The sequence below is a fragment of the Argopecten irradians genome, chromosome 3 (assembly GCF_041381155.1).
Source record: "Argopecten irradians isolate NY chromosome 3, Ai_NY, whole genome shotgun sequence".
Lineage (NCBI taxonomy): Eukaryota > Metazoa > Mollusca > Bivalvia > Pectinida > Pectinidae > Argopecten > Argopecten irradians.
In genome coordinates, this window is record NC_091136.1 from 32,017,683 (window position 1) to 32,033,915 (window position 16,233).

The 16,233-nt window shown below is 34.4% G+C and overlaps 1 protein-coding gene across 1 annotated transcript; it reads right to left on the minus strand.

Moving 5' to 3' along the window:
- Positions 1–1,013: 1,013 nt before the first annotated feature.
- On the minus strand, positions 1,014–15,138 carry LOC138318236 (probable methylmalonate-semialdehyde/malonate-semialdehyde dehydrogenase [acylating], mitochondrial). The gene is made up of 15 exons (XM_069260434.1): positions 15,012–15,138; positions 9,253–9,306; positions 8,689–8,763; positions 8,243–8,404; positions 7,533–7,611; positions 7,091–7,245; positions 5,373–5,520; positions 4,978–5,042; positions 4,644–4,700; positions 4,218–4,277; positions 3,842–3,971; positions 3,435–3,616; positions 2,908–3,087; positions 2,488–2,586; positions 1,014–1,976 (listed from the first exon to the last, which is right to left on the minus strand). Exons 1-15 carry the CDS (start codon positions 15,048–15,050, stop codon positions 1,875–1,877), a joined length of 1,587 nt encoding a protein of 528 aa, XP_069116535.1. The 5' UTR covers positions 15,051–15,138; the 3' UTR covers positions 1,014–1,874.
- Between the last annotated feature and the right edge of the window lie 1,095 nt (positions 15,139–16,233).

Here is a 16,233-nt window from a genome sequence, read left to right on the forward strand (position 1 = left end):
TACATTGTATTTGACCCTTGTGACCTTGAATGAAGGTCTCTAGGCCTCTTAGTTATTCACAAGAAGTTGTTAAAAAAAAAATTAGCCAATTTTACCCCTGTGGCCCCGCCCCTCCTCCCCCCTGAGGGTCACAGCCAAAATTTATACAAACTCTTCTCCTTCTCCAGTGGGTCTTTCTGGCCAAATTTGGTTACAATCCATGCAGAACTCTATGACTAGTAGCGATTTAAAGAATTTACCTCTATTTCCCCTATTGGGGCCCGCCCCCTGCCCACAGGACAATAAAAAATATCAATAGAATAAATTTCTTTGAAATTCTTCTTTCTAACCATTGCAATATACAGGCGAGTGATACTAGTCCACTGGGCCTCTTGATATATGGTGCCATCAGACGTGTTACAAAAACAAGATATGCATTCATTAGCTGAAGTTAGCCAACAAATGGGGTCTTTACACTGTAAAGAGGTAAGTAACCTCTCATTTAAAGACACTGAAGTTAACAATGGTGAATTCCACCAACTTCAAAATAACCACAACTAAGACTAAATATTGGGTCTCCTGCATGGCTGGATGGATGACCATGGCCTTAATCAAAGGTTACTGGGTCAACAAGGCTTAGGCTAGATAATTAAAACAATATAATGATATTTGACCAGTTATGCTCACTCAGGAGGAATTCTGAAAAAATTAAAATTGACCTTCACTTAATTACATTATCATAGCTGCTTACATTTATGTAGAATTTGCTTTTTGCAGGCAGCATAAAAAATAACAGATTAATGAAAGACTAAGAAAAACATATTTCAATGTTTTTGATTCAACAAAATGGAACTAAGGAATACATTATGCTTTCATTTTAATTATAATTAGACTTATTCCTCTCAACTACGTTGTTCTAACTTCTATGAGCATCATTGTGGAACAGAATTACAAGTCTTGAGATGTTTGGAAATGAAAATGTTTATAACAGATGTAGAGCAACAGTCTAGTATAGTGAAGAAAAACTAAGCTCGTTTTCAACATGTGAAAGTTTATTTTGTATAAACATGCATAATTTCAGTTTTCTGTTCATAATTTCTGTATTTTAATCACACTATGAAACATGATTTAAAGTTGTACAATTTTCTGGCTGATGAGTTTCATCCAAACCAAGCACTTTAAACAGAATTCTATATACATATTCGATATATTGTTTCATACAATAATCTTGTAACAATGAGACAAGAGCTCAGCTCTGGTGAAGAAACACACACACAACAAGTATTCGGCACACTTATCAATATCTTCAGAATTTTTCACCATGATATTTCTTTAATGAAAGTTTACGTTTGTGCGCAAAACAAACAGAAATTTATGAAGCACTCTTTGCAGAAAACTTTGATAGATTAAAGTAAAATCAATTAAAACATCAAATTACAATGTATCACTAATTTCATTTCAGTAAAAATACTTCACAAAACTTGGAACAGAAATTTCTATAATAAATTGATACAGTACACCAATTTGATATATGGGTACCTATCTGCCCTTTCCTAAATAACAAAGATGAAAGAACAGTCTGAAGGATTGAAAAAACAAAATATTCTGAATACATCATAAAGTACCGTACCCGTTATTTGGTAGTTACTTGTGAATGAACAGAAAGAGTAAATGAATATACAAATAAATGCATATCAAAAGAAAGTCAAAAGCTGAGATATATCCCATGCTGATTACCCATTGAGATATCAATCAACAAACATCTGATTATTTCTAAAATCTATTTAAATGTTTAGCAATAACAAGGTGTAAAATGTGGCACATCTATATCACAAGTGGTCTTTTCTCCCAACCATCTAAACACACTCTGGCATTGTCAACAACAAACTACAGCACTATCGCATGACAGGCATGGCCGTCTGCTTCTGTCCAATGGAAGCATCATCAGCTCTCCACATCTGTGTGACAGTCTTGAGCTGTGTGTAGAACTGGATACCCTAAAAGATAAACAGGAGGATAAGACAATGTTTCATTCTGTAATTAGAATTGGTCTTATTGGCATACACCTACCACATATAGCTTTGCTGTATTCGACAATGACAGAAAATATATGGAAGGTGGGACTAAACAACAGTAAACCCTACTTTGGTATCTCGGAATCCACATTTTAGGGTTGGATTACAAATCAGTCATATGATTTTGCTTTGTAATAAAGTATCAAGGTCAAGGTTTTATTATTAGTTTAACATCCAATTAACAGCCAGGATCATGTAAGGACATGCCAAGTTTGTTGGTGGAGGAAAACCGGAGTACCCAGGGGTCAGTACCTGGCAACTGCCCCACTTATGACCCAGAGGTGGAGGGCTTGTGGTTATTTGTCAAGACATCTTAACCATTCAGCCACTGTGGCCCCAATAAAGAATCAATACCATCTTTATACTATGATGACAGCCCAAATACTAGCAGAAGCTACCACTACTACAGATTGACCAGACATGATTCACGTACCCCTTTTCCGTAGAAGTTCATATCTCCCTTGAATGATCCTCTGGAGCCAGTGAAGGAGAACATTGGCAGTGGTACAGGGATGGGGACATTGACACCAACCTGTCAACATAATGACATACAATGAGGTTAACAAGAGAAAAAAAATCATTCTTTTTGCAAAAACTGGTACTAAACGAGTAAAATTATTAAAACATTTTGTATTAGTTTTTTGCAAAAATATAAAAATATAAAATTTCTATCAAAAGTTTTAATCAAAATGATTTTCTTGAAAGTAGTTTTAAAACCATCTGATAATAATGAAGAATCAAGCATAGTGAATGTCTTTCAGCCTTTTTTAGCCCCAAAAATTACACTAACCACAATAACCAGACATGTAACAATTTGTGAAAATGAATAATGACATGGTTCATCAGCGTTTACCTGGCCAACATCGGTTTCCATGGTAAACTTGCGAGCTGCTGCACCATTGGTTGTGAAGATTGCAGTACCGTTACCATAGGGATTATTGTTTATACAGTCGATAGCGTCATCTAAAGTATCCACCTCCATACTGACCAGGACAGGTCCAAAGATTTCCTCTTTGTAACAGGTCATGTCGGGCTGCAATTACGAAGGTACAGTTGAAATATTTTGTTTTTCACTATAAAATTCAAATACGCTAGTAGCTTACTTAAATACTTGGATAACTAAATTTTTGTAAAGGTTCTGTCAACTTTTGACTGTATTATACCTTAAATTGATCAGGGTAAAAATATCAAGAGTATTCAGGGAATTTCACTGGAATTTCTGTTGAAAACAACAATAAAATAAAGATCAATGTAGATAATTTCCGCTTTTTTCCCCCTTTGTCCTTTAATTCCTTCATAATATTCATGATGAAAAATTTTCCAAACCTAAATGGAAAAATCCCACAAATATGGATTCATCATATATCGTTTCAAACATACCTTGACATTGTGTAAAAGGGTTGGGCCAACAAAGTTGCCCTTCTCGTATCCCTTTACTAGACAGTCCCTTCCATCAAGTAAGATATCAGCACCCTCATCCACACCAGACTGCACAAGGTCAAGGACACGCTGTTTTGCAGCAGGTGAGATCAAAGGTCCAAGGTCAGCATTGGGCTCATGACCTGATTACATAATTCATTGAAAGTAAATCATAAGTGAATGCACATCTTGCTATACATAACATGTGCTTTAAACTTTATCGAAAACACACAAATAAGCATGTCAGTTTTTGAAAAATTCAAATACATAATAAATTGTACCGGTATTTCAAATATGTTTTATCTACCTATTGCCGTTTGAGAGCTGAATAACAATACATGATAATAAATGTAATGTGTTTATCGTACCAGCATTCACTTGAAGTTTCTTGGCTTTCTCAATAAATTCAGGAATCCACTCCTTGGCCTCTCCAACAAATATGGCCGTTGACAGAGCCATACACCTCTGTCCAGCAGCTCCAAAGGCAGCACCAACCAACTGAAAGTCAAACATCCACATAAACTTTGTCACACATACTGTCAAAACTCTGCATAATTTGTCTTCTCATTACCATTTACTAGTAAAACAATCATGAAATTGAACTCCAATCTAGAGAGGCTTTTCATGATAAATACCTGGTAGGTCATGCTTCCTTTATTGTGTACAATGTCAGCTGATATCAAATTCTGATCTTTGGTACAAAGCTTGATATAAATGTAATAGAGAACAGACATTTAGACTTACCTGGTTCAGGGTGTTCTCCTTGTTGGCATCAGGCAGAATCACACCATGATTTTTAGCTCCCTATAATGACAAGGATGGCAGACCTGCATTTTCACATCTCATCAAAATAAGTGATAAAGTTACAGATAAACTATATATTAAAAATTATCTTACTATCTTACTACTGGTATATTAATTTACATTTTAGGTTCCGAATTGGTATATGTATGAATTTTTTATTTGATGATTCTTAAATACACAGCTATCAGTACAACAGATTGATTTTTGTATTCAGGATTAATTGTTATCAATTTATATGAAACCATTGATTGTGGTAGGGGTCTTAATATGGGAGGAATCCAAAACATCCATGAAAACCAACTAAATAGGCCATGTAGCCCATACATATATATGGTATATCAGGAAATGGAAACCCAGTTTACGTACCATATTGGACTGGACTCTTTTACCATTCTTTGATCCCCTTTCGTAAATGTGGGATCCCTGTAAAACAAATCATCAAAACATACTCAATAAAGACTGTTAAGCCTGTTTGTCAACTCAATAGTCCTCTTTTATAAGCGTTTGAGTTAAAATACACCATCAGCGATTGATACTTCATGTATTGCTTCAAGAATATCAACACTGTTTTAGATCAATTATAAATATATTGCATGTATATTTTCTAGTTATCTCCCATTTATAAAATCTCACAAAAGGATTGCATCTTTACATGTATAATGATTGTGTGAATGTTTGATATCGTGCATATTATACTCACAGCTTGATCAGAACCCACAAAAGAGATAGCCCTAATATCAGGATGGTCGCAGATGAAGTTTACAGCTGAAAGTAAAGATTTAGAAAATCAGAAATTTCAGATTATAATAGCTTACATATCAGCTGTCTACCTATAATGATATCTAGACGTTTCATTTTTATCAAATGTTATTTATTGATGATATGTTTATTGACGATGACCAGGTGTAGGATCATTACCAGTAAGTGTACATATTTATTTACTGTGTGTTAACAGATTTCATTCTACTTTTCTGTAATGCTGAAGACATTTTTATAAGCTGACAAGAAATCCAGTTTAAAGCACAAAAAGTGCTAAATCTGAAGTGATTATGAACAGATCTTATTTAATTTCAAGGTTACAGAAAATGTACTCACAGTCATGTCTGCCATGGATGACGTTGACAACACCATCAGGTACACCTGCCTCCTTAGCCATCTCCACCAACATCATACATGCCCCGGGGTCACGTTCAGATGGCTTCATCACAACCGTGTTACCACAAGTCAGGGCCATGGGGAACATCTGTAAAGTATATCAACACCTACATCAAATGATCTATTCTCTCATGTATAAAATGGTTATGCCTTTGAAGGACTTTTTTGTATTCCTTTTGGTGATTTCAGAATCTAAATGCAATTTTGCTTCCAAGAAGGAATAAACAGCATGATCCTACAAAATGATCCCAGATAACAGATAATTGTAGGTACCGTATTTTCCGGAGTATAAGTCGCTACTTTTTTCCCTGAAAATCGGGAGTGCGGCATATACACCAGTGCGACTTATCTGTGGACGAAAACCAAAATCTGACGATGTTTTGGCATTATTACGTCGTGATTCACATGTGAAAATCGTAAGTTTTACTCGCCAGTTTTGTAAAGTTATACATCGAACAAATCACTGTAAAAGTGTTTAAAAGATAAAATATGCAATGAAAATATATTAACGATGAAAATGATTACATATCAGATGCATATTCATTCGTAAAATTGTTTAATTCAAGGAAAATCCGCCGACTGAAACGTGTTTGTTTACTAGCGCAACACAATAGCGGTTTAGTAAAGTTATACATCGAAAATATCACTGTAAAAGTGTTTAAACGATATAATATGTGATGAAAATATAATAAAGATAAAAATAATAACGTACCAGATACATGTTCAATCGTAAAATTGTTTAATTCATGGAAAATGTCCGCAGACAGGGAAAAAACAATCTTCTGAATGACTGCTAAATATAACTTGCACACGTGTTACACACGGTCAACATGTGTATTTCTCAGAATCCTGTCGCTGTGACTTCAATGAAATAATCGGCAGTCAAGTTTATAGTGTGAATTACATGTAATATAGAACATTATAGCGATGTTAAAAAGCACCAAACAGTCGTATAAAACATCATTTAATCGATCTCTGCAGCGGCAAACACCACGAAATCATATCCGGAAGTTTACAAAAATAAGGCTTCGGTGAATTGCATCATGGGATGGCAAGTTGAGAGAGAACACTCTAAACGAAGTCAATTTTAGGTTAATGATAGTCTTGATAATAAAGTAATCCTATACACATCAATATAATTAATACGCGATAATAAAGTAATCCTATACACATCAATATAATTAATACGCGAAGTATATCAAAATAGATATAAAAGAAAATCGTATGCATATTGAGGAAAGTATTTTAACCGGCATGTTGAAATATGAGAGAGAGTAAGCGTGAATTCGTACGGCCGCCATGTTTGTTTACACACAAGAAGTCTTACGTAATGGCAGAGTAAACAACGAACAGAAACATGACCAAATCAATTTTGCTAAAGATATTTACATCATTGTGAGTTTTATTTGTTATACATTTACAGAACAAGTTTACAGACAGTTTTCGTGATTCTAATCGATCGATAAGCATTACCGTGCTTCATTAGAGATCGATCGTATACACAGAGGGTTGCGTGGGTGCATGGGCCTAACTTTTGGTTGCGGCTTATGTAACGGTGCGTCTTATGTGTGTACAAAACCTGAAAAAATCGTAAAAAAGGCCTCTGCGGCTTGTACACAGGTGCGACTTATTGTCCGGAAAATACGGTAAATACTTACCCAGAGAGGTATCATGGCTGGGAAGTTAAATGGTGTAATACCAGCCACCACACCTAAAGGCATTCTGTAGGTCATTGTATCCATGTCCTTGGCGATCCCTGATAGAGTCTCACCAAGCTGGAGGGACGGAATACTACAGCAGTGCTCTACAACCTCTGTTAACATAATTTAGGAGTCGATGTATAATATATTGTTTTATTGAGTAATTAATGAAATTATGTACCATAGAACATTCTTTTTTCTCTCTTCATAATTTAGAATTGGTGTATAACATTTTTTTCCACAGTTGTTCATAATCGTTTATACTTGGTTCATACTTGAACATTTAACATCAAAAGAAAGTCTGTTAAATATGATTGCCATATTGCTTGGTCTCCTGGTCATATTGCTTGGTCTTGGGCTTGATTTGTACATGTGTTTACTGCTATTTGGTCAAACTTACGTAATCCACGCAGGACGTCACCCTCGGCATCAATCAGAGTTTTGCCTTGCTCCAGAGTGATGTTCTTGGCGAGATCTGACTATAATGGGGAAAAGCTCATCTTTTAGCTATGCATATTTCATACATAAAATGAATAATTCTAACAAATATTCAGAACAATAATCATTTTGAAATATTTGCAGTACAGTGGACTGTACTTATGTGTAAAATATATATAGGATCTTACATGAGTGTTCATTTCATATGAAACTTTATGAAACAAGTCTTAGAAGTTTTAATTTTTAAAAACTTCTTAAGACTCGTTTCATAAAATCTCATATGAAATGAACACAAATTTAAGATACTTTTTAGTACATAACTACAAATAATCTACAAATATTTACATAACAAAGAATTTAACGTCAAAATGTGTTTCGATAATCCAGCAGTGACCACCATTTTATCCTGCCGTCCTCGTAATCCTGACGCCACGTCATTTTTTCTGATTTCATTTCATTGTTCTTGTCTGACATCACAATGAATGTTCAGCCAAAGAAAATCACTCAAGGTCATATCACATTAGTGATATATGCAGAAATATTACATGGGGGAAATCACTGGATATCAGGTAGATTATGCGATAAAACTATGTAATACCCAAATGTTAAAGAAAGATACCATTAATCTAATTCTGTAAAGGACACATATACTCTCTACCATCATCTACATACTATGTTGTCCTTGATGAGACTTTGGAATTTAAACATGTACTGCTGTCTGGTAAGGATGGTGGTGTCCTGCCATGTCTTGAAAGCTTCTTTAGCCACATGTACAGCCTCATTCATCTCGTCCAGGGTGGATTCTGGTACTCTTGTCACTACTTCATTTGTTGCCTATAGTCGTAAAGTATCAAATTATACTATCATATATATATATATGTACATTAATTACATAACAGGAATCCCTAACTGAATTAATGATATTACTATGTTTCATTATTAGCACTGAATTAATATTTGATTCTACAATTTCTTTCTTAAAATCTTAAATCCATTAATTAAATAGCCATGACGACAGTCCTACATGTACAATACAATATTTGTTGATGGTATGAACTTTGTTGGTGAAGTAAAAAGGGATTCATTTTCCAAAAGAAAAAACTGTAAATAAGACTTACTGGGTTATGTACATCAATCCATATGTCAGTCTTGGACTCCACCATTTTTCCATTGATGAAATTCTTTGTTGTCGGCTGTGAACATATGTGTGACAGAACATTGAACATTTAATTTTGGTATGAAATTCAAAAACTGCTGTTGGTAAGAATCCAGAAAGTTAAACAGCCAAAACAGTAGTTGTTTTCTAAAAGTGATTAACTAGGAATAAGACATCAAACAATAAGCCATAAGCTATAGCTAATAGCTATGATGTAACACATCAATGGCATTAGGTCAATCTGATTAAAAAAGTTAAATATACATTGTATAACTATCAAATGGCCCCTGAAAATATACTGTTGATTTTTCAAAAATGGTGCCCAGATATTGGGCTGAAAGAAATTATAGATATTTACATTTAGTGTTTTTATTATTCATTCTTCGGATTATTTGGTAATCATAATTTAATACTGACTGAATAGTTTAGTGGGTTCCCCGATTTGTTACTGCTCATATATATGAAGAAACTACTGTAATCCGATTTAAGTACTTCAAGTTCGGTATTTATAAAAACTGTCTCTTACCGCTGTGCTGGCATACATTCTGGAGGATTTCCATACTGCCTGAACAGCCAGAGCCTGTAATAAATTAGAATAGTTTTCAATGATTTATAATTTTGCCCAGACATGTGGAAGAATGAAGAGATCAAATCAATAGCAAATCCATATTTTATGCATTGTTTATACTTTGAATCCATCTCCAATTTCTTCAAAACAACATTTCATTTCAAAAGCCAGTCTCAATATACCGGTAACAAGGACATGCAAAATTAATCTATTCTACATCAGATTAGTACAAATAAGCCTGGTGCATATTGTCTGTCATATGTTATTCAATCTGATTCTGATGGCCTTTCAAATTGACCTATCAAATTTAATTTACTACCTCCTAATTTCATGACAGGGACAAAATAGTTTGACTTCAAACTATAAGAATCATTATTGTATATGTAGTCTTTCCACTATATCAAATTAAAGCTATTTGTTTGTGGATGCCAAGTACAAATATTGTTTTCCATTTTAGTATCTAAGTGGAGAAAATGCATTTGAATTGTTTTATACTGTAAATACAGGGAAAATAAACTATAAGGGTCACAGGAGCATCAACCACTGAATGTTTTTGTTAGATTGTCTATAAAATGGAGTGAGAATAACTCTATAAGGATTTCTATTTTAATTAGATTGACTTGTTTCACATTGGTTTGTGAACAGTTTTCAGTTACGCAGGTTTTCTTTGAAAATAAAATGATGGGGTGCCTGGGCCTTATTGTGAAAAATGAAAGTTACATGCAAATCAATAAATCTTGAAGCAGGTGTGTACAGTGGTTTGCATAATAAAGTGCTAAGTAAAGTCTCTGACTCATGATCAGCGGATGCTGGATGGAACATGCTTTTTTTGGCTAAGTCAAGTATGTAGTCGAGGTAGTTTTTCACACTAGAGACCTGGGTTTCATTAATACTGGTTGAAGCACTTGACAAAAATGAATATTTTCTCCGGTTTTGTGTTGACATACAACTTATAATCCACGGGAGGTGGTTTTAGAGTCTCGTACGTAGCTTGAACTTTAGGAAATATTAGAAAAACTAGGGAGTAGTTTAAAAGGAGCGAGTTCAATTGATGTAGAACAGTGTTAAATACAGTCTCTCACTCATTCTTCTTTGGCTCAGTTGATCGAGTTATGTTGGAGACTCTGGGCACTCGACAGGAATTTTCACATATTTTTCCTATTTTCCTACAACAGTGATTATACCTAGCGTTTGATAAAATGCATAAGAGTATTCTAAATGCAACAGGGTGTGCAGACCCACTTAACTTTAATACACACATTAAGCATTTATATATATATACTGTATTAAAATCTACTATACTGTACATATTGTTTTGACATACATTAATTGCTCTGACCTTTCCAGTAAATATGACAAAATTTAAACTAATAACAAAGCTTTTAACTATCAGCTGCGTAATGACTCTTGATATGCTACCAGCTGTTGTTTTACTGAGTGTTGTATCTTATTTTGTATTGATTATGTAAAGTACAAGATTATTATGAAATACAGTTGGTAGTAGACTAAAGGTTACACATTGTGCACACGGTGTGAACTACGAGTGGACACGGAGTGCACGAGGTTTAGACTACAGGTAGACACGGAGTGCACGAGGTTTAGACTACAGGTAGACACGGAGTGCACAAGATTTAGACTACAGGTAGACACGGAGTGCACTACGTGTGAACACGGTGTCCACTACAGGTGGACATCGTGTCCAGGTAAAATGTCCACTACATCCAGACCACAGACAGACTAGATGATGTGCCACAGAGATATGAGAAAAAATGTATTTATTCTGCAGTCTATATGGACTTTGACAGATATAGAAATATTTACTGCGATCAGAAACATAATATTTATTGCAACATAAAAATTGCCGTTAATTACTGGAAATCATTCGTACTGTAATGTTTATTTGAATAGATACATATAAAGTAAAATGTATCAATATATATTATCATACAATTTAATTTATAAATAAGGACGTTTATTAGAAGTTATAAAAGCAAATTAACTGCGTTGCAAATTAACTGCGTACGGTAAACCACGTTCTGGTTATGTCTCATCAATGGATAGTTCAAGTCCGCATTTTCCCAGGAAAAAATATTTTTCTTAGCTAGTGATATGTAGTTTAAAGATGAAATTCTTTTTCGAATGCATAAAGTGATGAACCTTGCGTGAAGTAAGATTTTCAGTGTAAGCAAATCGTCGCCAAAGAGATATTTTGATCGGCAAAATATTTTGATTAAAAAGAATATATTGATGGGCATAATAAAAGCAAGGACATATAAACATAAACAAATTAAATTCTTCATAAAATGTTTAACTATGTATGTATGGAATATAGTTTTCTAAACGGCAAGGTGCGCGAAATAGTTTTAATCCTGTCAAATGTATAATACGTATACATTTGCTACATGGAACCTGGTTCGTTGCAAAGCATTGGAAAAATGAGAAATCGTCCATTGACGTTAAAAATTTGCATTAGAAACTGCATTTTATTGTATCAACCGATTGAGGAACCTGTAAGCACTGGCTTAAGAAAGCAAAAATTTAGTATCGGGCATGTGGCTGCCCGTGAGCATCAACACTGTTCAAAGGACCGATCGCTAAAATGTAGGTCACATGCCTGTTAATCAAACAGATAGAATCAAAATAAATCCAACTTCTACCCATTTAAACTGTAGATTCATAGATGTTGATTAAATTCTGAATTTGTCATAATTAGTTTAATTCTAGAAACCTTGATAATTTGACAATATCCTATTCTGACCTTCTTTTACAAACCGCGTGAGTTACGTGATAACAATGTATGATCCATACATGTATTATATTGTACACTTAAAATTTGCCTGCTCGAAAGGTAAACCCCTAGGCTAGGACTGCAGTTGCCATGGTCACTTGGACTTCATACTGTTCTATCAACCACACAGGTATGATAATCTAAATTACCTAACATTGGTCATAGTGGGGTCAGGGGCCTGGGGCCTTCCTTGGGCACCCTTCAATATGTTCAGTCAAGTCAGTGTATCACATACTAACAACACCTGTATATTTGTAGTACCTTGTCCCAACCCCAGGGGGTCCATTTATAGCATGCTGTACCTAGGTGGCAGCCTCTTTACATACATACATTGTACTCATCACACAAATACATACAGTTATACAACAATGCTAGTCAATAGGGATATGTGTTTTAACTGGTAGTGCATTTTAATTTATTTGATAATGAAGCTTTATATATTAAAATTAAAAATAATCTAAATACCAAGTGTGTAATTAACTAAAACATTTATTTCAAGATTATTGGAATATCATATTTCATCCGATATCTTCTCATTAATTTGATTTTTTTTACACTGGCTTTTTACATATATCAGAAACCTGATTATCATGACTATGTATATAAAATACCATATTACAATGTTGAATAAGTACCTAATCTAAATTAATTTTGATTATAATATATACATGTATACATTATTGGTAAATTCAAGGTTGTGACAGACATGCTTGATTTACGCATTGTACAGCTCCCGTCAGCTCCACTTCACGGCTGCCTATCATGACAATAATTGAGGTGAATTCAGCATCACTTACTATATGTTTTGGCAGCTAGTTTTTACCTCATCCCAAATCCCTAATTGATTATAATATATACATGTATTATTGGTAAATTCAAGGTTGTGACAGACATGCTTGATTTACGCATTGTACAGCTTCCATCAGCTCCACTTCATGGCTGCCTGTCATGACAATAATTGTGACAATAATTGAGGTGTATTCAGCATCACTTACTATATGTTTTGGCAGCTAGATTTTACCTCATCCCAATCCCCCAATCTAACCCCCCCCCCCCTCGGGAAACGGTGTACATGTTTACCCAGGCTCTACAACAAGCATGTACATGTATCTAATAAGAATGGTACTTATGTGTTTCAAACTCATGAACCTATATGATTTTTAAACGGTTAAGTATATTTGTTTGTCTTAACAAACTTCCATAGAAAAAATTCTAAAATAACATATTATATAAAGATACTGCCCCCATTCTCATAAAGCCGTGCAAACACAGAAGGCAACGATTCTGCCCTCTGGCCATCTATCGATGGTCACCTTGAGGCACCTGTATAGCTGGATACTGTGGCTTACCTGTATGCTTGACAAGTTATAATTATTGGACCATGACGCAATATACGGTCAAGATAACTTGCGGGGTTGGGATCATAAAAATATTGTGTGTACCGGTAATTAAGAATCAAAACAAGCTGAATTGGGTAATTGTAGGTAGACTAGCCACCAATTAGTGGAGGACGTCATATAGTTTGAAGTGGATTTAATTCTGCATGATCTTTTAAAGATGTTCAATTTTTAATAAAAATATGTAATTAAGCTATTTTTACGTACAATACTTAGAACTTAAAATAGCAAGAAAAATATTATAAAAGTGTATATATATTTAATGAAAGACGATCTACAAGGGTATCGCTAGATAACTGATTGATAGGCACCAAATCTTTTTATTTAAAAGCTATGTATTACCCGGTATATGATTGTATTACTGATAGCTTATCATAAAAAAAGTGTCTCAAAAGCATATTAGGACTGGTTTTTGCTGCAATTTAAAGTTGTTTTTTTGACTTGTGAAAATGCTTGTATTTACTATTTCATGTAAATGATATATATATATATATATAATGCAATTTACCCATAAAACATTTACTTTTGAAAACGTAATATAGACAATTTAAGATATGAAATGGAAACTACTGATATAAAATTAAATATACTTAATGAATATAAATTAATCTTTATTACTTTTGCAGTGAAAAGATTTTATTCGTGTATACTAAAAAAATATCGTATTATATAGTTATGTATACTGTACATTAAATTGTAGATGTTGTAATAAAAAAAATAAACACTTAAAATTATAATTATGTATTATTTCAAATTGAAGAACTTATTCTTCCCCGATCCCTAACTGTAACACATCACCTTGTCTGTCTAGGTCTCAATGTACCTGGACACGATGTCCACCTGTAGTGGACACCGTGTTCACACGTAGTGCACTCCGTGTCTACCTGTAGTCTAAATCTTGTGCACTCCGTGTCTACCTGTAGTCTAAACCTCGTGCACTCCGTGTCTACCTGTAGTCTAAACCTCGTGCACTCCGTGTCTACCTGTAGTCTAAACCTCGTGCACTCCGTGTGCACAAGGGTGTAACCTTTAGTCTACTACCAACTGTATGACACCAAGTGTTTTGTTAATTAACATACATTACAAAGTTCAGTATAACATAGTGTAGCATTTCAAATAAGGTCCTAACATGTTAAATTTTACATTTCAGTTGCACGAAGCTAGCATTCATCTTAATTTTAAAATTACATAATACAGTCTACCTGTCTACTGCATGTTAGAAACATGCAGCAGTACAATAAATTAAAAGTTGCGTTAGCAAAGTGGGATAAAGCTACCGAAGTGTTGTTTTAGAGATAAAAAATGGCTTGATTTGAAATTATATAAAAAAAATGTATGCATAACTATGCTATTCAGCAGATCACAATTGACATTAAAATAGGTTTTATAATCGGTGTTTTTTAATCAACTGTTACAATGTCGACTGTAAGTTAGGCATATTGTAGCTGTAACTTCGCCAGTGTTAGAGTCGTGCTATTTTAAAAGAATGTGCAGTAAAAATCAACGTTTAGTGTCCATGGTTCTTTCTTTACCTCTCGGCGAACAAAGCTTCGAAGTAGTGATGCTGACATGACGGTTGTGTGACGGTTTTTAACTGCTATAATCCTGACGATAGGCTTACAAATCCCCCCGGTGCAGCTGGGAAACCTGTGAGGTCCAAGGTCAAGGGCGAATTGAATGGAATCGGGGGTGTGACCAATCAAATGCGAGTATTTGGGGTTTACGAAATTACCAACTAGCGAGAAGTCTTCTTTTCAAGCGGAAAGAACTTGCAACTAGCCTGTGTTAAATCCTGTGATACTCATGACAGGTTTAATTTTCCAATTTACCTTTAGATTAATTTCAGAGGATAATTTACTTGTAAGCCACGGCAGGAAAAAAGGCGTTACATAAACGCGACAGATGCACCACTACAGAGTGATACCGTTACACGACACGTGTGCAGAATAAAATACACGTCTCACCTATCCTGTATTTTTTTATTTCTCCAAGAGATATAAATACTAGATTCTATACACGACACAACGGCGCGATATTTTGTAATGAATCAACAAAATGACAGATTTTATAGATATAGATATACCCTAATATGGTAACCATGCATGTCTGTATTAAATCATTTTCCCCCATTTTTATGCACATGCCCACGCACAACCATGTCAATATTTCAGGGCGGGAAGTTCCGATTTGCTGAAACAAAAATCCTTATAGTTTGTTTAATAAATTAATTATATGTTTGGAGGGATAACCCGTTATTAAACATGTAGTCAATCATCGGGACTGAACAGATGGATAGATTTGTCACATCCCTATCTCCCCTCGTCCTATATAATTACATTTGTCTTAATTAATTAATGACGTAAATAATTAACTTATTATGACGTCATGACTTTTTTCTATGAAGTCATAATATGGGTAGGATTTTTCGCAACACTCATCACGTTCGCCCGGCATTTTAGGTTGCGCTTCTGGAGAAAACGAAATAAGGTAAATAGGCCTATATATAATTATCTACCAACTTTATTCGAACCTTAGCGTTCCTACTATAGAAATCAGCATTTAATATAGAAGTCCCACGGTTAACTCTATATATCAGAGACATATATTACCAAAGTCCTTAGTTCACGTTTAACGATGTTTTACATATAATATAGTTTCTAAAATTAAAATTCAGGGAAAGAGAATATATAAGTTATGCTTGTATAGCTTGTGTACTGTATACTCGTCAGCTTTAGCTCTGCTAGCTGCAATATT

Excerpts from the sequence above, each read along its gene's own strand:
- LOC138318236 (XM_069260434.1), bottom strand. The coding sequence starts at position 15,050 with ATGTCAGCATCACTACTTCGAAGCTTTGTTCGCCGAGAG. Across the intron at positions 8,764-9,252 it reads GAATGTATGCCAGCACAGCG|CCGACAACAAAGAATTTCAT; the intron begins GTAAGAGACAGT and ends ATATGTTCACAG. Across the intron at positions 8,405-8,688 it reads GGATTGATGTACATAACCCA|GCAACAAATGAAGTAGTGAC; the intron begins GTAAGTCTTATT and ends TTACGACTATAG.